General features: G+C 43.7%; 1 protein-coding gene across 1 annotated transcript in view; it reads right to left on the bottom strand.

Moving 5' to 3' along the window:
- Positions 1-24452, bottom strand: part of LOC106566625 (plexin-D1) — a 112564-nt gene that overhangs the window by 25194 nt on the left and 62918 nt on the right. Inside the window, exons 15-24 of the mRNA XM_014134824.3 lie at positions 23508-23647; positions 22998-23177; positions 22066-22150; positions 21648-21914; positions 19972-20121; positions 16281-16395; positions 15504-15611; positions 4892-5004; positions 3273-3377; positions 1501-1631 (exon numbers count right to left, since the gene is read on the bottom strand). Of these exons, the coding sequence (XP_013990299.1) occupies positions 1501-1631; positions 3273-3377; positions 4892-5004; positions 15504-15611; positions 16281-16395; positions 19972-20121; positions 21648-21914; positions 22066-22150; positions 22998-23177; positions 23508-23647 (1394 nt within the window). The remainder of the gene's footprint in view (positions 1-1500; positions 1632-3272; positions 3378-4891; positions 5005-15503; positions 15612-16280; positions 16396-19971; positions 20122-21647; positions 21915-22065; positions 22151-22997; positions 23178-23507; positions 23648-24452) is intronic.

Here is a 24452-nt window from a genome sequence, read left to right as displayed (position 1 = left end):
CAGTTTATTAGGTACACCCATCTTGTACCGGTTCGGACCCCCTTTGCCTCCAGGACAGGCTGAATTATTTTGGGTATGAAAAGGTTACTCAATTGGTATCAAGGGATCAAACGTGTGCCAGGAAAACATCCCCCACAACATTACAACACTGCCACCAGCTTGTACCATTGACAGGATGGGGCCATAGACTCAAATCAAATAAAATTGTATTAGTCACATGCGTCGAATACAACAGGTGTAGACCTTACAGTGAAATGCTTACTTACGAGCCCCTAACCGACAGTGCAGTTAAAAAAAATACTGATTAGAATAAGAGAAACGTAACAAGTAATTAAAGAGCAGCAGTAAAAAAATAACAATATATACAGGGGGGTGCCGGTACAGAGTCAATGTGCGGGGGCACTGGTTAGTTGAGGTAGTATGTACATGTAGGTAGAGTTAATTAAGGTGACTATGCATAGATGACAACAGAGAGTGGCCTGTGGAGAGGGGAGGGGAGGGCATTGCAAATAGTCTCTGCCATCAGCATGACACAACAGGAACCGGGATTCGTTGGACCAGACAATGTTTTTCCACTCCTCCATTGTCCAGGGTTGGTTATCGAGTGCCCACTGGATCTGCTTCTTCATGTATATAGCTGATCGGAGTGGAACCCAGTGTTGTCCTCTGCTGCAATAGCCCATCCATGACAAGGACCGACGAGTTGTACGTTCCGAGATGCCATTCTGCACACCAGTTATTTACCTGTTTGTGACCTGCCTGTTAGCTTGCACCATTCTCCCCTCGACCTCTCATCAACAATCTGTTTTCTCCCACAGGACTGCTGCTGGCTGGACGTGTTATGTTTGTCATCCTAGGTAAACCCTAAACACTGTTGTGCGTGAAAAGCCTAGGAGGCCGGCCATTTCTGACATACTGGAACCGTTGCGCCTGGCACTGGCGATCATACCATGCTCAAAGTCACTCGTTCTGCCCATTCTAACATTCACTCAAACAGTAACTGAATGCCTCAATGCCTGCTTTACATAGTAAGCCATGGCCACATGACTCACTGTCTTTAGGAGCAAACCATTTTCGTGAACAGGGTGGTGTACCTACTAAACTGGCCATTTATTTTTATTTTACCTTTATTTAACTAGGCAAATCAGTTAAGAAAAAAATATTATTTTCAATGGCGGCCTTGGAACAGTGGGTTGACTGCCGTGTTCAGGGGCAGAACGACAGATTTTTACCTTGTCAGCTCAGGGATTTCTAACCACTAGGCTACCTGCCGCCCAAGTGTACAGGGTAATCAGTCGTCACCCTTTTCCTAAACCTAATCCTCTTAACCTGTTACATGAATTATCCTAACCTGCTGCGTATTTTCTCCTAACATGCTACAAAATTCTAATATGACAAAAGCTGCATCCTTTCTGGTCAAAACCATAATCAGTTGTATAGCAGACAGTCACGGTACTTTGGGTTTGAAGTACACATGGTTGACATGGTTTTCATGGTTACCTGTCGCGTATTGCAAAGTCCTTCTGTTGCTCCAGTGCATGAACAAAGGTAACCAGGAAGTGCTTGTTGTTGAGAAGAGTTGAGAAGAGAGTGATTCCCTCCTCCATGTTAGGCTTGGCTGTGTTAGAGGGCTGGAGAGAGAGAAAGAGAGACAGAGAGAGAGAGAGAGAGAGCGAGACGGAGAGAGAGAGAGAGAGAGAGACAGAGAAAGAGAAAGTTGGAAAAGGAGAGAGAAAAGAGAGAGTTATGTGTATTGAACCAATCAGGGCCCAGTTTACCAAAAGCATCTTAAGGCTAAGTCATCGTTAGAAACTTTGTAGGTGCATCATTACATCTCCAAGCTGTTTCCCAAAACCATTGTTATTAATGATGCCCTTGAAAACCCTCATAATCTAACGCCTGCCACTCGAACAGCTAAGTACATCGATAGATGCTTTCTTGCCCTACCGCGGCACTTTATACAAAGAAGATTTCCGCTAAACATACAAACATTGTTTATCCACCTCTTTCGAACCACCAATAACTTCAGAACAAAGTTGACTACAAATACAGAGTTGCCAATGTCCTTGCAATTGATTCAAACTGCAGCGTTGCCTTTCTTTCGATCCTATCAGTATCAACACATGCCTCAACAACGCACTTAGTGAACGTTCTCTCTGCATGGTGTTTTGGGAAACGTATGTTACATTTTCGGCAGTTGCAGGTAAGATGCATCGTTAAAACACATTATAGGGAAACCGGGCGCTGTTCAATCAGACTCCTCGCTAATCCAAATCCACCTCATAAATCCAGCTCATACCAGAGTATGACCACTAAAACTCATTATCGCTTTCCACCTCAGAGCTTTTCACCTGCTTTCTCATAACATCATCACAGTCCCCAGGTGCTTTCTAGTACTGTCTTCTAAACACTCCTAGCCTAGTTAATGCGGATGTATCCTGTCTAACGGTGCACCTAAGCCGTGCTCTGATGAAGTCTTCCCTCTGGACTGCAGCCATATGCTCCTGTTTCCACAGTGACAGAAGGAGAGCAGGGGTGTCCATTAAGATAAATGGCCGCCTGTGAGATTTGGACGCTGTGACCTGGAAAACACTTCCCGGGAAAATAGTGAGGATCTGAAACACTTTATCACCCTTAGACAGGCTCCCCTGGCTGTCGACCCAAAACCATGCATTGTTTCAATAGTAGAGCTCTCTCTCACACACACACACACACACACACACACACACACACACACACACACACACACACACACACACACACACACACACACACACACACACACACACACACACACACACACACACACACACACACACACACGGCCGTCGGCATGGTTATGGTAGAATGAGTGCTGTGCCATCATCATCATGGAGACGGTGGGAAGTGTGTCAACAACCTGCCAGTGTTTGGGTGGGCTGGGATAGTGTTTGACAACGTAAAAACTCTGAATCATATGGACTGGCAGCTGGTGAATGGGCATTAGAATGCAATGCATACACATGTCTGCACAGTTAGACACATACACGCACACACACATCCACCCATGCACACACACACTCATTAAGGCACGCACGCAAGCACATGCACATGGTTGGGCTTTCCTTCTATAGTTACTCCTAATCAACAGCCTCACCGTGGAGACTTAATCATCTTCAGTGTGACCCAGTTGTGAATCAAAGGAACGAGGAAGTAGAGGAATAGAATGTAGGCGCTCCAGGTAGAGGAGAGCAGAATGGATAATGGAACACTTCAGGGGGTTATCTCTATACCTGCCAGTCTTGCAGAAGGGGGTGTGTCTCAGGGAGGGCTCGTGGACCGAGGGCGTCGTTCTCATAGACGGGCTGGACCAGACTCCTCTCATAGTCCGAACACATCTGAGGTAAACATACAGAGAGACAGAACCATTACATCACGAAACGTATTTAGAGACAAACAGAGAAAGGGCCAGACACATCGACCATTGCTCTCATAGTCAGAGCCAACGGAGTCAAATAATTTAATGAGCTGTGCCACACACACATACACACACTCAGCATGGTGAGTGTGTGTATGTGTGTGTTTCAATGTGTGTCAATGGGATAGAGGGTTGAGACTGTGCCCTTGTCTTGTGGCAACTAATTGAACAGTATTGTGTTGCTATATGTATTTGGTCTCTGTAAACATGAGCGGCGACAGTAAACTACTGAGGTAACGACGCAAGTGTTTATCCTGCATCAGTGTATGTGTGATTGTGTGTGTGTGTGTGAGTAGTGAAGTAACAACATAAGTATTTATGTTCCATCATAGCAGCTTTTAAACAGTATACCAGCTCTCATTTCCTTCACATCTAAAAAACACACTGTCCACCTCGACAAACGTATGCAGTTCTATCTGTGAACGAGTGTGTGTGCATACAATAGACTGTGTGGGTGATTGCAGGAGTCTGTGCTGATACTGTATGTGCATGGCTGTGTTTGAGTATGGATGGTTGTACTAAAGAATGTGCATGCGAACGAAAGTGTGTCGGTGGGTTCACAAGTATGTGCCGATGTGTGTGTGTAGCTCTGTGCGGGGTAAGTTGTTTTGTGCGAGTGCCCAGCATTGTTCCTTGTCCTTGAAACATCCAACTAGCTCTCACAGTCTCACATCAGAATTAGACGTTCATCCATGTTTCTCAAAAGTCCAATTTCGAAGTCGTTGCAAACGTCAAATTTCACATTTCAAAAAGTTTAAGGTTAGGTTTAGCCATTAACTCCTCCAAACGTTTAAGTTAAGGCATCAATGCCGAATGCTTAAGGTAAGGGTTAAAGTTTGGGTTGATCACTTGATTTAAACTTGCAACCTTTGGAATCAGAGGCAGATGCTTATGCTCATCCGCCATCGCCACCCACAACACCCACCACGCAAAACCTAAATCTACTTGAAGGTAACAGTGCTCACTGCTGCCCCTAGCGGCTGGTCTCCACTTTAACTCCAGACGTCCTCAGACATGGATGAACGCCGAATACTGACTTGTATCATGGGTAACCTGGCTGGAAACGTCATGCTTGTGGTTTGAAACTTCATGCCCGGTGTTTGAATACCAAACACACTGTTGTGTCTGTCTGTATCTCTGTCTGTCTGTGGAAACACACAGAGGCATAGACAGAAAATCTACACCTGTCCAACAGGATGGATAGCACATCAGAGAGGAGAATATTTTTACCTGTAATGTATATATGTTCTTCTTAAGGGACTTAAACCACACCATGCCTGTCAAGTTTTGGGACGGTAATAACTTGGACACGTGAAGACCTTTTCAATGTAAACTGTAAAAAATATTCTGACGGAAAATCTCTCTAATGGTTGTAGTAAGGTGATACCCACCTTGGGGGAAGAAGAGGTGTGTGTGTGTGATTAACTGACTCACCTTGGGGAAGAAGGTGCGTGTGACAAACTGTTTGTACTCCAGGAAGGGGATTCCCTGGCTGCGGTTCAGCTCCTTAGTCAGGTCTGTCATGTCTGTCTGCAGCTCTGCAAAGCCTGGAAGGACACCAAAGGGTCACAGGACATTCACAGGACATTAAGTTACATACAGTTTAGAACACCTAAGACAACTCTCAGTCTCATCCCAGAACACAGGCCCAAAACCATGTATAAATGGTTTCGAGAGCGCCACTTTCTGCTTCATAGCCGTTGCTAAGCGATAATTTGCACTTCCGTGTTGTGCTGTTTATTTGTGATAGTTTTCTAAAACTGATGTCCAGTGAAAGCAGATATGCAATTTGTTGACACTACAACACAGTAAAGACTTAAAGACTTAGTGCCTTGCAAAAGTATTCATCCCCCTTGGTGTTTTTCTTATTTTGTTGCATTTCAACCTGTAATTTAAATGTATTTTTATTTGGATCACATGTAATGGAAATACACAAAATAGTCCAAATTGGTGAAGTGAAATGAAAAATATTATTTATATAACATTTTTTATTTTTTTTTTATGGAAAAGTGGTGCGTGCATATGTATTCACACCTTTTGCTATGAAGCCCCTAAATAAGATCTGGTGCAACCAATTACCAGAAGTCACATAATTAGTTAACCTGTTTGGGATAGGGGGCAGTATTTTCACGGCCGGATAAAAAACGTACCCGATTTAATCTGGTTATTACTCCTGCCCAGAAACTAGAATATGCATATAATTAGTAGATTTGGATAGAAAACACCCTAAAGTTTCTAAAACTGTTTGAATGGTGTCTGTGAGTATAACAGAACTCATATGGCAGGCCAAAACCTGAGAAGATTCTATATGGGAAGTGCCCTGTCTGACCATTTCTTGGCCTTCTTTAGCCTCTTTATCGAAAATACAGGATCTCTGCTGTAACGTGACATTTTCTAAGGCTTTCATTGGCTCACAGAAGGTGCCAGAACATGGAATGATAACTCTGCAGTCTCTGGGCGAAAAACAGTAGGGGTTTTGGAGAGTGGTACTTCTGAGAACAATGGCACTGGTGCGCACATGCATGTGACGACTCCATTTTCTTCTTTCAGTGTTTGAACGGATACAACATCTCCCGGTTGGAATATTATCACTATTTTATGAGAAAAATCACATAAAAATGTATTTTAACCTGTTGGGGCTAGGGGGCAGTATTTGCACGACCGGATAAAAAACGTACCCGATTTAATCTGGTTACTACTCCTGCCCAGTAACTAGAATATGCATATAATTGTTTGATTTGGATAGAAAACACCCTAAAGTTTCTAAAACTGTTTGAATGGTGTCTGTGAGTATAACAGAAGATTCCAAACAGGAAGCGCTCTCTCTGACTATTTCTTGGCCTTCTTGATCATCTCTATCCAAAACAGGGGATCTCTGGCATAATGTGACATTTTCTAACGCTCCCATAGGCTCTCAGAAGGCGCCAGAACGTTGAATGGTGACTTTGCAGGCCATGGCTGAAAAACAGTAGTGCATTTGGATAGTGGTCGATCTGAGAACAATGAGACTGGGGCGCGTGCACGAGCCGACACCATGTTTTTATTTTTTCATCTTAGAACGAAAACAGGGTTTCCCGGTCGGAATACTATAATTTTTTTACGAGAAAAATCGCATAAAAATTGATTTTAAACAGCGCTTGACATGCTTCGAAGTACGGTAATGGAATATTTTTAAATATTTTGTCACGAAACGCGTCACCCTTCTTTACCCTTCGGATAGTGTCTTGAATGCACAAACAAAACAGAGCTATTTGGATATAACTATGGATTATTTGGAACCAAAACAACATTTGTTATTGAAGTAGAAGTCCTGGGAGTGCATTCTGACGAAGAACAGCAAAGGTAATCAAATTTTTCTAATAGTAAATCTGAGTTTGGTGAGTACCACACTTGGTGGGTGTCAAAATAGCTAGCCCGTGATGGCCGGGCTATCTACTCAGAATATTGCAAAATGTGCTTTCACCGAAAAGCTATTTTAAAATCGGACACCGCGATTGCATAAAGGAGTTCTGTATCTATAATTCTTAAAATAATTGTTATGTTTTTTGTGAACGTTTATCGTGAGTAATTTAGTAAATTCACCGGAAGTGTTCGGTGGGAATGCTAGTCACATGCTAGTCACATGCTAATGTAAAAAGCTGTTTTTTTTATATAAATATGAACTTAATTGAACAAAACATGCATGTATTGTATAACATAATGTCCTAGGAGTGTCATCTGATGAAGATCATCAAAGGTTAGTGCTGCATTTAGCTGTGGTTTGGGTTTATGTGACATTATATGCTAGCTTGAAAAATGGGTGTCTGATTATTTCTGGCTGGGTACTCTGCTGACAATCTAATGTTTTGCTTTTGTTGTAAAGCCTTTTTGAAATCGGACAGTGTGGTTAGATTAACGAGAGTCTTGTCTTTAAAATGGTGTAAAATAGTCATATGTTTGAGAAATTGAAGTAATAGCATTTCTAAGGTATTTGAATATCGCGCCACGGGATTCCACTGGCTGTTGAGTAGGTGGGACGCTGGCCCAGAGAGGTTAAACAGCATTTGACATGCTTCGAAGTACGGTAATGGAATTATTTGACATTTTTTGTCACGAAATGCGCCGGCGCGTCACCCTTTGGATAGTGATTTGAACGCACGAACAAAACAGAGCTATTTGGATATAACTATGGATTATTTGGAACCAAAACAACATTGGGTGTTGAAGTAGAAGTCCTGGGAGTGCATTCTGACAAAGAACAGCAAAAGTAATCCAATTTTTCTTATAGTAAATCTGAGTTTGGTGAGTGCCAAACTTGGTGGGTGTCAAAATAGCTAGCCATGATGGCCGGGCTATCTACTCAGAATATTGCAAAATGTGCTTTCACCGAAAAGCTATTTTAAAATCGGACACCGCGATTGCATAAAGGAGTTCTGTATCTATAATTCTTAAATAAAGTCCACCTGTGGGCAATCTAAGTGTCACATAATCTGTCACATGATCTCAATATATATATATACCTGTTCTGAAAGGCCCCAGAGTCTGCAACACCACAAAGCAAGGGGCACCATGAAGACCAAGGAGCTCTCCAAACAGGTCAGGGACAAAGTTGTGGAGAAGTACAGATCAGAGTTGGGTTCTAAAAAAAATATCTGAAACTTTGAACATCCCATGGAGAACAATTAAATCCATTATAAAAAAAATGGAAAGAATATCGCACCACAACAAATCTGCCAAGAGCCCACCAAAACTCACGGACCAGGCAAGGAGGGCATTAATCAGAGAAGCAACAAAGATACCAAAGATAACCCTGAAGGAGCTGCAAAGCTCCACAGCAGTGATTGGAGTATCTGTCCATAGGACCACTTTAAGACGTACACCCCACAGAGCTGGGCTGTACGGAAGAGTGGCCAGAAAAAAAGCCATTGCTTGGGCAAATATCCCAGTGGCTAGATGTGCCAAGCTTATAAAGACATACCCCAAGAGACTTGCAGCTGTAATTGCTGTAAAAGGTGGCTCTACAAAATATTGACTTTGAGGGGGTGAATAGTCATGCACGCTCAAGTTTTCATTTTTTTTGTGTTATTTCTTGTTTGTTTCACAAAAAATATTTTGCATCTTCAAAGTGGTAGGCATATTGTGTAAATCAAATGACACAAACCCCCCAAAAATCCATTTTAATTCCAGGTAACAAAATAGGAACAATTCTAGGGGGGGGGGGGGGGGGGGTGAATACTTTTGCAAGCCACTGTAGACCTAATAAAATACTTCAAATGGTATGCTAACCGCGTCTCTCTTGCTCTCTGTCTGGATCGATCAGAATTTTTGGATTCTTGTGGATTCATATTGAAAATGTGTGCAGATTTGAATGCTTTTATATGTGGTATGATTGCTAGTTAGCCTATTGCAGATCTGGACAAATGTGACTCGTTTCAGGAAACTAGGCATATGTCGCGTGTCACTACTTCACAAGAGAACAATTTCAACGTAAACTTTTTTTAATGTGTTTTTTGGGCAGAAATGCATTCTGGAACATGTGAACTTTCATGTTTCTTAATAACAAACATGTATGCCAACTGTAAATACAAATAACATTGTTAAATTACAAGCTTAGTTGGTTTAGCCAGAGAAAAAGTCAGCAACCTTCCCGCTAGCCATGATTATCTGAGATAATGAGTGGGCTGGACATGGCAAGAGATGGGTTCGGATTGGTCTGCCATATAGCACGAGTCTGTCTATTTGAACTGGTCAGTATGTGTAGGTAATCCTGTCTAACGCGTCTTTTAAAAATATATATATATCGCATAGTAGCTGTTTTTTGATATAAATATGAACTTGATTGAACAAAACATGCATGTATTGTATAACATAATGTTCTAGGTGTGTCATCTGATGAAGATCATCAAAGGTTAGTGCTGCATTTAGCTGTCTTCTGGGTTTTTGTGACATTATATGCTAGCTTGAAAAATGGGTGTCTGATTATTTCTGGCTTGGTACTCTGCTGACATAATCTAATGTTTTGCTTTCGCTGTAAAGCCTTTTTGAAATCGGACAGTGTGGTTAGATAAAGGAGAGTCTTGTCTTTAAAATGCTGTGAAATAGTCATATGTTTGAAAAATTTTAGTTTTTGTATTTTTGAGGAATTTGTAATTCGCGCCACGCCTATCATTGGATATTGGAGCAGGTGTTCCGCTAGCGGAACGTCTAGATGTAAGAGGTTAACGAGAGTCTTGTCTTTAAAATGCTGTAAAATAGTCATATGTTTGAGAAATTGAAGTAATAGCATTTCTAAGGTATTTGAAAATCGCGCCACGGGATTCAACTGGCTGTTGCGTAGGTGGGACGAATTCGTCCCGCCTAGCCCAGAGAGGTTAATTAGAGTATGATAGCTAAGGAGATGGAGAAAACCCCTGTCTCCGGATTACATCTTCAAACTAAGGGCAACCCTGGCATCTGTGACAGGGAGTAGCGTCCATCCATGATGTATACGGGTAAGATAGTCTAGCTAGCTACATATTCAGATATTACATGTTTCTAATTTTGACAGAAAGTTGTTTCCATTTCAAGTTAAAGTGTATTGTTAACCAGCTAGCTAACATTAGCTGGCTGGCTCGCTAGCTAACATTACATGTATGATCTTATTATTCGTATCTCAGTGCCATTTGCTTTGCTAGTTATAGCCTAATGTTAGCTAGCTAACATTCAACCTGGTTGGTTAGCTACCTGCAGATTCATGCAGGGTAGTAACGTCCTGAGTTGGGATTATTGTCCATTGTTTACCTAGCTTGCAAAAGACTCCACTATGCAAGTAACCATTTCAATAGAATGTCACTGTGACAACTGTTGATAGACGTAGCTGGTAAATGGCTATCTACTCCGATTTCAGAGCCCTCTCGTTTGAGTCTGCCAGAGCGCAGAATAACGAACGCTCAACACCCGTTGAATATGTCTGGTGTCAGTAAACATTGGCAAAAAAGCATAAATTGTTGCCAGCAGCACAGTTGCAGTCACTCTGGATAACATAAAAATTGCCTAACCAGCTCTGCTAAGGTGAGTAAAATAGTCAGTGAGCTGTTCTCTCATTTGTGTCTGGAAGTAACTAGCAAGCTAGCCAAAGTTAACCAGTTAGCTTGGGTTCTTGACTGCTGTTGTTAGGACAGAACGCTCAGGTCAACCCTTAAAGAGATCAGTGGGGCTAAAGCTTAAGAGGGTGTAAATTATGCTGAATGGGTGCAGACAAAGAAGATCTCTCCAGTAGGTACCAAAGGTAATTTTCTCAAAAGTCAGGTTACAAGTTTATCAACTTTCAAAGCAGAATTACTTTTCCATTGTTCGTCAAATGCAATGTATGATATACCATTTTGTAACTCTGTGCCTCTGCTTTTGTCCAATGTAAAAAACACACTTTCAAATGTTGCTACTTAACCTGTTAGGGCTAGGGGGCAGCATTGACACGGCTGGATAAAAAACATACCCGATTTAATCTGGTTACCACTCCTACTCAGTAACTAGAATATGCATATACTTATTACATATGGATAGAAAACACCCTAAATTTTCTAAAACTGTTTGAATGGTGTCTGTGAGTATAACAGAACTCAAATGGCAGGTCAAAACCTGAGAGATTCCTTTACAGGAAGTGGCCTGTCTGACCATTTCTGGAACTTCTTTGCCATCTCTATCATTTACTAAGGATCTCTGCTCTAACGTGACACTTCCCACGTCGTCCATAGGCTCTCATAGCCCGGGAAAAAAGAGAATGTCGTCATTCCAGCCCCAGGCTGAAACACATTATCGCCTTTCTCAAGTGGCCCATCAAGAGACACTAGCTTATGCGCGTGACCCCGACCGCCCCCGCCTTTGGGATTTTTTCCTCTGTTTGCCGAAAAGGAGATTCCCTGTCGGAATTTTACCGCTTTTCTACGAGAAAAATGACGTAAAAATTGATTTTAAACAGCGGTTGACATGCTTCGACGTACGGCAATTGAATACTTTGAATTTTATTGTCAGGAATTGCGCCAAGCGCGCGACACTTCTTTACTATTTCGGATAGTGTCTGGAACGCACGAACAAAACGCCGCTATTCGGATATAACGATGGATTATTTTGGACCAAACCAACATTTGTTATTGAAGTAGACGTCCTGGGTGTGCATTCTGACGAAGACAACAAAAGGTAATGACATTTTTATAATAGTAAATATGATTATGGTGAGTGCTAAACTTGCCGGATGTCTAAATAGCGAGCCCGTGATGCCTGGGCTATATACTTAGAATATTGCAAAATGTGCTTTCACCAAAAAGCTATTTTAAAATCGGACATATCGAGTGCATAGAGGAGGTCTGTATCTATAATTCTTAAAATAATTGTTATGCTTTTTGTGAACGTTTATCGTGAGTAATTTAGTAAAATGTTAGCGAATTCCCCGTAAGTTTGCGGGGGGTATGCTAGTTCTGAACGTCACATGCTAATGTAAAAAGCTGGTTTTTGATATAAATATGAACTTGATTGAACAAAACATGCATGTATTGTATAACATAATGTCCTAGGGTTGTCATCTGATGAAGATCATCAAAGGTGAGTGCTGCATTTAGCTGTCTTCTGGGTTTTGGTGACATTATATGCTGGCTTGAAAAATGGGTGTCTGATTATTTCTGGCTTGGTACTCTGCTGACATAATCTAATGTTTTGCTTTCGTTGTAAAGCCTTTTTGAAATCGGACAGTGTGGTTAGATTAACGAGAGTCTTATCTTTAAATGGCTGTAAAATAGTCATATGTTTGAGAAATTGAAGTAATAGGATTTTGAAGATTTTGAAAATCGCGCCACAGGCTGGCAGTGGATGTTACGTAGGTGGGACGAATTCGTCCCGCCGGTCCCATAGAGGTTAAGACTGAATCAAGGAGGTCGGTCACCAATGATCCACCTACCACTATTCACTATGAATGGTGGATAGAGGGCAGGATAGACAGTTAGACTGGTGGACTATATTGTACTGTGGTATAGTAAACGTTAGCATGTGGAAAAGCGTAGTGCATAAGGGAAGTACCAAAACATCTTGATATAGGGGAGGCGCATGCAAGCAGATGAGGACAATTTGCTAGGATTGTCACGTATACTCCCTCTCCGGCTCTCTAGGTCACCAGGCTGCTCATTATTACGCACACCTGTGACCATCATTACGCACACCAGCGCCTCATCAGACTCACCTGGACTCACCTTCCTGATTGCCTTCTCTATATCTGTAGCTCTCCTTGGTTCCTTCCCCAGGCGTTATTGTTTCTGTTCCAGTGTTCATGTCTGTACGGGCGCAGTGCACACTGACACGGTCGACAGGTGCACGGTGTTTCCTCCGACACATTGGTGTGGCTGGCTTCCAGGTTAAGCGAGTAGTGTGTCAAGAAGCAGTGCGTCTTGGCGGCGTTGTGTTTTGGAGGATGCACGGCTCTCGACCTTCGCCTCTCCCGAGTCCGTATTGGAGTTGCAGCGATGAGACAAGACTAACTACCAATTGGACACCACGAAATTGTGGAGGAAAAGGGGTAAAAGTAACGACAAAAATAAAAAGAATAATAAATGTCAGTATGCTACCCTTGTTTCTTGTTTTGTTTTATGTTCATTTAGTTATTAAATACACTCCCTGAACTTGCTTCCCGAATCCCAGCATACACGTTACAAGGAAGGAATAAATTATATAGTAAAACCTGCAAAAGAGCGAATGTAAACCAGGGAAAAGACGCACTACCCTCCCCTGTGCCCAATAAAAAAACACACAACCCTCCCCAAAGCAAAAAAACAAGTTAGACAATCCTCCTCTAGTTTGGACCACCCACCCCAGCAAATTTCGAACTGTCCCTAATCACTCCCACACATACCAAACTCTTCACATTCATCTAGATGGATGGTCCCTGCAATATGTCAATCTCTCCACTGCCACCTTAGTACATTACATTTACTTTTTAGTTATTTAGCAGACATTCTTATCGAGAGGGACTTACAGTAGCAAGTGCATACATTTTTTATACTTTTTTGTAATGGGAATTGAACCCCACAACCCTAGCGTTGCAATTTCCCTTCTCCCCTCTTCCCTTCTCTCCTCCCTCCTGTTCTGCCCTTCCCAAGCCAATCCCTCACCCCTTACACACTTACCCTGGTCTCACCCACACAGCTGTCTGTGTTCGCCAACAAACCTCCCCATCTCTCCACAGACACATCCCTGACTCATGGCCATCTTCCTCCCTCCTTTCCTCTCTCCCTCCATTTCTCTTTCTCTATTCATTCCTATTTATCTATGCTCAGACATTCTGTGGCCTTCAGACTGGCCCTCCTTCAGTCGCCCCTCCTCTCCCCTTCTTCTCCCCTCTCCCTCCTCTCCTCCCTCTCTCTTCTCTCCCCCCTCCTCCCTCCTCTCGTTTCCCCTCTCCTCTCCCCCTCCCCCTCCTCTTCTCTCCCCCCTCTCCTCTCTCCTCTCGTTTCTCCTCTCCCCCTCCCCCTCCCTCCCTCCCCCCTCTCCTCCCTCCTCATTTCTCCTCTCCTCCCTCCTCTCGTTTCTCCTCTCCTCTCCTCTCCGCTTTAAATTGTTATGCTAGTGCTTGTATTAATTTGGGAGCTATCGCATCCCACAACTCTCCCAGACTATGTTTGGAATATTTCTTTCTCGGACAGAATAGGACAGGTCGACATTTGTACAATGGGGGATATTAGATTGACATAGGCTAGTGCTTTTGCTGTTCGTTAGGCCTACTCATCTTGTTGGCTGACGAAAGTAAACGTGGACAGTTCTTCTAACATTTTCAATATGCGCAACGGAATTCGATAAGAAGGACGCGCGCAGTTGCATCCCAGATGTGTCTGTCTTCACTCTTAGCCTACTTCGGAGCTGAGATGCCTGTGAGAAGGACCTGATCACATGACGGGCATTAGCAAATAAGAATTTAGATATCTGAGAGAGCCATGTGAGTGAGAGGTGCTTAAGAGCACGGAAACTGGCAGTCGGAAGAAGGGAATTATAACTATTATATTCAGCCCAAAGGCACAACGGCTGGCCGCAAAAGGAATAGATTTTTTTAGGGGCCATTAAGGGGGATGCCACAGGGAAATTTGAGGCCTGATGAGAATATTATCAAGTGCTTTTCAAATTGTGAATGAGAGACTGATGAAGTGTGTGCTGCCTGCGCAAGAAACAAGGCAGAGCTCATGCCTTTCATGCTACTTTTTTTCAAATCATCATTAGAGTCGCATCATGGAGGCCAAAAATGTTTTAAAATTCAAAACATATAGCTCTGTTTGTAATGTTTGTATCACAACTAAAACCGCATAAATAATTTTAAATTATGCATATAGGAGGACCTGTTTTTTTGTTAATCACTCAACACAGAATAGCCACATGTGCGCACTCCCTTGGAAATCATTTGGAGAAAATATCCTTTCTATTTTATTCAGCTATGTTCAATTGCATTCTTCATACTATGAAATAATATAAAATTATGCAACGGAATTCTTAGCAAATCTTGTATGCTAAATGAACTAGTGTGTTCCACAGCCATATGGCATAGCCAGATCAGGACCTAACATAAGGACAACTCAGAGTATGCTATTCTGTTCTTCTGAAATAGACTACATTTCCTTCATATCATGCTTCTTTAGACCTGTCTAAAATAAGTAATGGATTTATTGTGGAGGTGTAGGCTGTATTACATGGATTTAATAGACTTTTAAAAAATGTTCCAAGGTCAGCATCAGGGCTTGTAGGCTGTGCGTGGAAGCCAGGAGATGCTAAATGTGTTTATGTTAATTACCGTGAGACCGGCAGTTATTTGCTTGACAATCTCCGGCTGACAAACTTTCATGACCGCCACAGCCCTAGCCCCAGGAACATCAGAGAACATGAGAGAGAATTCAACGGAGCTCTAATAACATGGAGACCTGCTGGTAGCATTACGGATCACACACGCCTGCCTTTTCAACTCAGTACAAGTGCATGTGAGCGTGTGTGTGTGCATGCGTACGTGCATGTATGTGTGTGTGTGCATGTGTGAGTGAGTGAGTGTGTGTGTGTGGTACTGCACCTTTGCGGATCTCATCTCTGATCTGGGACTCCATCTCCTCCATCTGCAGCAGAGTCTTCTGCCAGTAGCGCTCTGCCCTCCGGCTCTTAGTACAGTACACCACTAGAGCTGAGAGAGAAAGAGAGAGAAGGAAAGAGAGAAAGAGAGAGAGAATGAGCAAGAGAGAGCGAGAGAGAGACAGAGAAAGAGAGAGAAAGGGGGAATGAGGGAAAGTATGAGGGAGAGAAACAGAGAGAAGACATAAGACTCATTAAATTAATGTCTTTGAAGCCATATCCTGTTATCACAGGTTGACATGTTGTAATGAATCAGGACATACTCCATTTGTAAAAGCTCCATACATACACAGCTTCTGGAAAGAAATGAAAACACACACTTGTTGGAGACACCCAGACACACATAAAAAAACAGACACACACAGACATACAACCACATGAGAATACACACACACACACACACACACACACACACACACACACACACACACACACACACACACACACACACACACACACACACACACACACACACACACACACACACACACACACACACACACACACACACACACACACACACACACACACACACACACACACACACACACACACACACACACACACACACACACAGGGAACAGTGGTGTCTTTGTGCTGTGTAGACAGGGGGAGACCCTGACCCCGGAGATCCTTTTATCTCCCTGACATCTGGAGCATCCGTCGCCAAGGCAGCCAAACATCCATCACCCCCGGTGGCGACACCAGACCAAACACTTACCCACAGTGCACAGCAGCAGCAGCACGCAGCACACCACGATGGACACCACAATGGCCAGCTCACTACCTCCCAGCTGCACCTTGGCTATGATCCTCTGGAAGTTACCCACCCGCACCTAGAGAGGGCAAGGGATGGGAGAGAGAGGGGGGAAGATGGAGGGATGAGGAGAGAGGAAATAGGGAAGTGGGGACAGAACAGTGTTTAGCAGGTCTGTAACATAGACTCTGAGGTCTTTGAAAGAGAGAATAGAAATGCACACAGTCTCACATTGACACACAATCAGACAAATAAACATTTAGACTAACACACACACACACACACGCACACACACACTGGAATGTGTGTGATGGTATGAGTCAACCACTTCAGGGTGACCCACATGTGACTGAAGGGTTGACTTTCACTTCTGCTTTCTGGTTGGCCAATATGGACTCTCAGCCTCTGTCCAATATTCATACTCTGTTATCTAAAACACGTCTGCAACTCAGTTCCTTTCACTGACTAACCCAATGTTCTATCTCAACCTTGTTGTCGAAATTCAGTATGTCTACCTCTTGGTCCTACATCCCCATAACCTTTTGTTACTAGACTGAGGAGGGGAACTAGTGGTCTGTCTCTCTGCATGGTCTCTCTCTGGTCTGACTGTTTATTTGTCCAAACCATAAAAACAAAGGAAAAAAAGAGTCGAACTGGTGTGGTGGAAAGAAATGCCATTGTTCCGTGTTCCTGCTTCGTTGGGGCACAGAAAGCCCCTACAGCTCCCCCGTACAGAGGCTCAGCTTCACTTCTGAGCCAAGGGAAATAGAGGTAAAAATAGGTAGCGGTATGCTGCTGAAAAGTCACTGAATAAATCAAAAAGGTTGTTTTAATGCCCCAAAGATAATCATTTGCATACCCTTTAAACTGGGGGGACCTAGCACACAAATAACACAAATATAAATACACACACACACATTCTCAGGAGAGATGGGGGCAGCCCACCCGTTAGTGTTATGACATCTTGTTTGACCCCTGCCCTCTGTGTTTGTCTGCTAATTGCATGTGTTTATTTATGGACATCCTGAGAGAGAGAGAAAGAGAGTGTTTTTCCTCCACCCCCTCCCTCCCTCCACCCCTCCCTCCCAATCCCTCCCTCCCTCCCTCCGTGACTCATGCCTCACTGACCATCTTTGAGGGACAGACTAACAGACTGATAGACAGTCAGACATGGCCATTCTAACTCAGATCAAAGGTAAAATGTTGATGTCTGTTTCTCCCTAATAAACCCTCTCAAAACAGACTGAAATGGGAAACGGATGAGAGAGCAGGGAGGGAGCAAGAGAGAGTGAAAAGAGAGAGGGAGGAAGAGAAGAGGTGGGGACTTTATCAGAGTGAGTTTGGTTGTGGCTTTATTGAGCCCTTCTATTATAAAGAGACTTCTGACACAATACCAAAACATGTGGACAAGGCCACTGTCCCAGGGTCTCTTCTGAAACAGTAGAATTTAAATGAAAACCAAAACATGTGGACAAGGCCACTGTCCCAGGGTCTCTTCTGAAACAGTAGAATTTAAATGAAAACCAAAACATTGTGGACAAGGCCACTGTCCCAGGGTCTCTTCTGAAACAGTAGAATTTAAATGAAAACCAAAACATTGTGGACAAGGCCACTGTCCCAGGGTCTCTTCTGAAACAGTAGAATTTAAATGAAAACCAAAACATGTGGACAAGGCCACTGTCCCAGGGTCTCTTCTGAAACAGTAGAATTTAAATGAAAACCAAAACATGTGGACAAGGCCACTGTCCCAGGGTCTCTTCTGAAACAGTAGAATTTAAATGAAAACCAAAACATGTGGACAAGGCCACTGTCCCAGGGTCTCTTCTGAAACAGTAGAATTTAAATGAAAACCAAAACATGTGGACAAGGCCACTGTCCCAGGGTCTCTTCTGAAACAGTAGAATTTAAATGAAAACCAAAACATTGTGGACAAGGCCACTGTCCCAGGGTCTCTTCTGAAACAGTAGAATTTAAATGAAAACCAAAACATTGTGGACAAGGCCACTGTCCCAGGGTCTCTTCTGAAACAGTAGAATTTAAATGAAAACCAAAACATTGTGGACAAGGCCACTGTCCCAGGGTCCCTTCTGAAACAGTAGAATTTAAATGAAAACCAAAACATTGTGGACAAGGCCACTGTCCCAGGGTCTCTTCTGAAACAGTAGAATTTAAATGAAAACCAAAACATGTGGACAAGGCCACTGTCCCAGGGTCTCTTCTGAAACAGTAGAATTTAAATGAAAACCAAAACATTGTGGACAAGGCCACTGTCCCAGTGTCCCTTCTGAAACAGTAGAATTTAAATGAAAACCAAAACATTGTGGACAAGGCCACTGTCCCAGGGTCTCTTCTGAAACAGTAGAATTGAAATGAAAACCAAAACATTGTGGACAAGGCCACTGTCCCAGGGTCCCTTCTGAAACAGTAGAATTTAAATGAAAACCAAAACATTGTGGACAAGGCCACTGTCCCAGGGTCTCTTCTGAAACAGTAGAATTTAAATGAAAACCAAAACATTGTGGACAAGGCCACTGTCCCAGGGTCTCTTCTGAAACAGTAGAATTTAAATGAAAACCAAAACATTGTGGACAAGGCCACTGTCCCAGGGTCTCTTCTGAAACAGTAGAATTTAAATGAAAACCAAAACATGTGGACAAGGCCACTGTCCCAGGGTCTCTTCTGAAACAGTAGAATTTAAATGAAAACCAAAACATTGTGGACAAGGCCACTGTCCCAGGGTCTCTTCTGAAACAGTAGAATTTAAATGAAAACCAAAACATTGTGGACAAGGCCACTGTCCCAGGGTCCCTTCTGAAACAGTAGAATTTAAATGAAAACCAAAACATGTGGACAAGGCCACTGTCCCAGGGTCTCTTCTGAAACAGTAGAATTTAAATGAAAACCAAAACATTGTGGACAAGGCCACTGTCCCAGGGTCTCTTCTGAAACAGTAGAATTTAAATGAAAACCAAAACATTGTGGACAAGGCCACTGTCCCAGGGTCTCTTCTGAAACAGTAGAATTTAAATGAAAACCAAAACATGTGGACAAGGCCACTGTCCCAGGGTCTCTTCTGAAACAGTAGAATTTAAATGAAAACCAAAACATTGTGGACAAGGCCACTGTCCCAGGGTCTCTTCTGAAACAGTAGAATTTAAATGAAAACCAAAACATTGTGGACAAGGCCACTGTCCCAGGGTCCCTTCTGAAAAAGTAGAATTTAAATGAAAACCAAAACATGTGGACAAGGCCACTGTCCCAGGGTCTCTTCTGAAACAGTAGAATTGAAATGAAAGCCCAGGGTGTGGTATGTGTGTGTGTATGTACATGTGCACGCTTGCATACATGCTTGCATGCATGCTTGTGTGCCTGTTACCCCCTGCACGTGTGTATATGAGGGTGTGTGATTGAGCTGGACAGACAAGAGATGAACAGATTACAGATGAATAGACATGAACTCTTAGAATTCAGCTTTAGGTTTACTGTTACACCCTGACCAAGAGGGGCCTGTCAACCTGCTCGTCTCTCTGCTCTCAGCTGAATCATGGTGACATAGTTAAGTCAGTACGTAAAACCAAACTGGGCACCGATTCAGAATCATGATAATAAAGTGGTCCAAATTAGTAGCCTTAGAATATGATGTAGTTGTACTCACTGTGACAGGCAGTTCTCCCTCACTGGAGCCCAGCGAACCGTTGATGGTACAGTGGAACAGCTGGTTGTTATGGAAGCTGATGTCACAGGGATAGGAGCCAATCATCACTGAGTATTCCTCTGGCGCCAGCTCCAGATCGCTCGGTCCTTTCTGTGCCAAACCCAAACAAAAACAGCCACCGGTCAGTCAGAGCACTAGGGACACCATGGTCTGGCTCGGATAGGCACAGCTGACATGCACCTACGGGCGCACACGGCGCACACACACACACACACACACACACACACACACACACACACACACACACACACACACACACACACACACACACACACACACACGCAGGCCTGTCATTCAGCTGTCACACTGAGTCGCCCTGTGCCAAACTGTTTCACAACATTTCTCCTCTCACACTGGGTGAGAGTTCATCTTAAAGAATCAAACAGTAGACATGGAGAGAAGACTGACACTGTCCATCACAACACCAGCCTCTCCTTAGTCAGTGTTCTGAGCACTGGTCCCCACACACAGACACACAACAGTGGACTGACATGGCTGAGTGAGGAGAGGAGAGGAGAGGAAAGGAGAGGAGAGTAGAGGAGAGGTTGTGTGTTTATCCCCAGTGTGTTTCCCCTCTGTGATTACACCCTCAGGACCCTGTACTGTCCTGTCCCCTCTGCAGGATGCCCCCCCCCCCCCCCCCGGGTCTCTGTCAACAAACACTTCCTTACGCACGCACGCACACGCACACACACACACACACGCATGGAACAATGAATACCTAGAGCCGAAACGGGATGAAAGCAAAGAAAACCCACCACATTCCAACAGAGGTCCTTCACATAGGATCTAACCAAACAACAATCCCCATCAAACAAACCCGTTCAACTCCACCCAACATTCTCTCAACCTGGTCCAGCCCAGTCACATACACACACGGTCACATGAGTCAGTGTTCCACAAACTAGGTCCACCCAAAGTGGAATCCACCTTCCCAAAGAAAACAGGAAGCAACATTGAATACCCCCCTCCCTTCTTTCACCCAAGTAGACAAGGCTGAGGCAGCCATTCCTGTAAGGAGGCCCCATCCTGACACGCGCACGCACACACGCGCGCACACACACGTAGAGGAGAGAAAGAGAGCGACAGGGGCAGAGACGGAGAGAGAGAACTCAGACCAACCGATGTTCAAAGCCCTATTTCTGCAAGTCTCTGCAACTTCAGCTGTCTGTCTCTCCCTTCCTGCACCAAGGCCTGTATAAATCAGCAGCACCAGTATATTTACAGCTTTTACAACTGTTAGCATTACAACCCTCAACCCTCCCTCATATATGAGGCAGTAGTTTATGTGGCAGTAGCATAAGTCAGTTATAATACAGACAGGATCCCACACAAACATGTCTGACTGGGTTCTCTGCTTAGAGGTGGTGTTCCAGGAACAGCCAAGTCTTAAACAAATACAAGCCAGGATTCAGAGCTACACAGTCTTTGATCTGTTTAAAGAGAGTATGAATACAAAGCCATTGAGACATGTCTTTCTACTATTCTCAGAGTGCATCCAGATTGACAGGAATGGACAGTTCCTGGAGCAAGTCTACTAATCTCCCTGGTCAATGGGCTTTTTACTTCTCATCCTGCTCCACCCTCTCCCATTGGTGCACTGGGCTGTCACTCACATTGATGATGAGTGTGAGTGGTTCTCCAGGGTGGTGTTTGATCAGCTTCTCTTTGTTGGCGGTAAAGAACTGAGGATCTTCCACATACTCCAACAGGAAGTGACCTCCGTGAGGCTCCTCCTCTTCTTCCTGGTCTGGGCCGTCAAAGGCGGGGCCATCTCCCGTGTAGAGAACTCCATTCAGCAAGAACTCTACCGTGGCCTGCTGGGATTGGCTGGAGGCGGGGGAGGAGCATGTGATCATGGAGGGAGACCGCACTTTACAGGCCTGAGGAAAGACAATGAGGATGAGAAAGAAACCTTTATGGCCTAGAAGTGTACATACTGTGGTCCATTCCATTAATTCACATCCGTTTTTCAGCTTCTTCTAAGATGTTAGATACTTCATTCAACCAGAGAGGTTCCCTGTTGTGACTCACATCCTGTCCGATGCCCAGCATCTCCATAGTGACGCTCTGCACCAGGTCAAAACCTTGCCCCGTCACTGTGATGGTCCGACCGCCACTGGAACACACAACAACTTATGGTCAGGGCACACACAACTACACGCAAACACATATGGTCAGAAATAGGGAACACAGACAACCACTCTGGTTAGAGACAGAGAGCACACATAACCACACAGTCAGTGTCAGCACACATGCCAATCAGACTCATTGTGCTCTCTCTCAGGGGCCTGTCTCACACATGAGGTGTCATTTAAAACCAACACACACACACACACACACACACACACACACACACACACACACACACACACACACACACACACACACACACACACACACACACACACACACACACACACACACACACACACACACACACACACACACACACACACACACACACACACACACACACACACACACACACACACACACACACACACACACACACACACACACACACACACACACACACACACACACACACACAGGCCTGGAGAAGCCACAGAGCACCAGGAAGACATTAACTCAGCATGTCATCTCTGTGGTCGGATTCCAGAGAAACCCTCCAAGAGAGATTGTGTGGTGTAATGGAGTTGAATAATTAATGCAATAATATTTTCTACATGATTTCATACTCTCATTTGTCAATATAACACTGGTTTACCTATGAAACACTGGATAAATGGAAACTATGGAATGTTAGATTTATCAATGGAACAGCATGTGTGTGTGTGTGTGTGTGTGTCTGTGTGTGCGTCTGTATGTGTGTGTCTGTATGTGTGTGTGCCTGTGTGTGTGTGTGTGTGTGTGTGTGTGTGTGTGTGTGTGTGTGTGTGTGTGTGTGTGTGTGTGTGTGTGTGTGTGTGTGTGTGTGTGTGTATGTATGTGTGTGTGTGAACCTGAGGTAGCTCTTCCTGGGTTTGATGTAGCTGATGGTGGGGTTTTTCTCATAGATGTACTGGGTGAGAAGCTCAGAGCTCTGACAGGGAATATCCTCAAACTCCACACACACCGACACCGCCTCAGTGTGTGTGTGCAGGGCCGCAGGTATGGTGCACTCGATGGTGTCTTTGGTTAGCCTGGAGCACGCACACACACGCACACGCACACGCACACGCACACACACACAGAGAGAGATGCACAAGGACACAATAATACCACACAATCAGCATAATAAAACCACACACCAAGACAGTTTCCATAACAAATACAGCCAAGAACCAAAACACAGCCTCTGAACAGACAACAAATGCAGCAGCTGAAAAAAATAACAATACCTCACGCACGATATAATCAAACAACTCAACTGGACTGTCTCCTTTAGAATAACACAAAACCTACAGATTCAGCACAACAACATACAAGTCCAACAGTGAAGACGATTTAATAATTCACACATTAAGACTCACGTGAGTATGATGCAGTCCTGGGTGCCGTTGACCTTGACTCTGACCTGAGAGCCAGTGTCCAGGTGCTCCCCCCTGATGGTCACCCTGGTTCCCCCTGAACGAGAGCCTTTCCTAGGCTCCATAGACAGCAGCTTGGGGACCTGGGGTGGAGGTGGAACATATTAATGTGCCATGTTGTTATTACCGTTTTTTTCAATTGCTAACATGCATTGGTCAAAACTGAAGTTACATTGTCAAAACTCTTCACACAGTCAGTGAAACAGAAGTGTTTGTGGACCAAACTGTGAATCATTTTTCATTGCTTTCACACAAAATGCATTCAATGACCACATTCTCTGAAATCCCTGAACTCTTTTCTCGTTCATACTCCACCACCTGCAAAACTATATATTTGCAGCATATGTTTTCAAATGCTAACACACTGTTTCCAAAACTGCTAAAAACACATTCAAAACAGAATGATGGCAAATGTCGTGCATTTCTGCAGTAACCAGATAAAAACATATAGAAAATCTCAGCAGAAAATGTAATTATTCCAAACACAGCTGATTGCAATTTCAGCTGAAAGCCTACCCAAGTGTCCTGTTTTTAATCTCATTATCAAACAGACAAAAGAGGACAGCTTCAGAATGTTTTAGTATGGAAACATGGATCAAGACAGGTTGGTGGGGCAAGAAGAGTGGCAGGGAGAGGGAGAATATGTGGAGGACAAAGGAGAGGAAGACCAAGAGCGGTGGTCTCTGATGAGATAAGGGCCACAATTATTGACCATGTGGTAAACCATGGTCTCTCTTTGATAGAGGCTGGTTTAAGGCTGCAACCAAATCTGCAGCGTTCAACAGTTGCATCAATAGTACAAATTTTCCGGCAAAACAACAGCTGAGATGTGCGTCCTTCAATGTAATTGAACTATTATTGCAGTACAATACAGTATGTTCACATTTT

This window comes from Salmo salar, chromosome 13, assembly GCF_965601325.2.
Source record: "Salmo salar chromosome 13, fSalSal1, whole genome shotgun sequence".
Classification (NCBI taxonomy): domain Eukaryota; kingdom Metazoa; phylum Chordata; class Actinopteri; order Salmoniformes; family Salmonidae; genus Salmo; species Salmo salar.
This window is presented reverse-complemented; position numbering and strand designations above follow the sequence as displayed.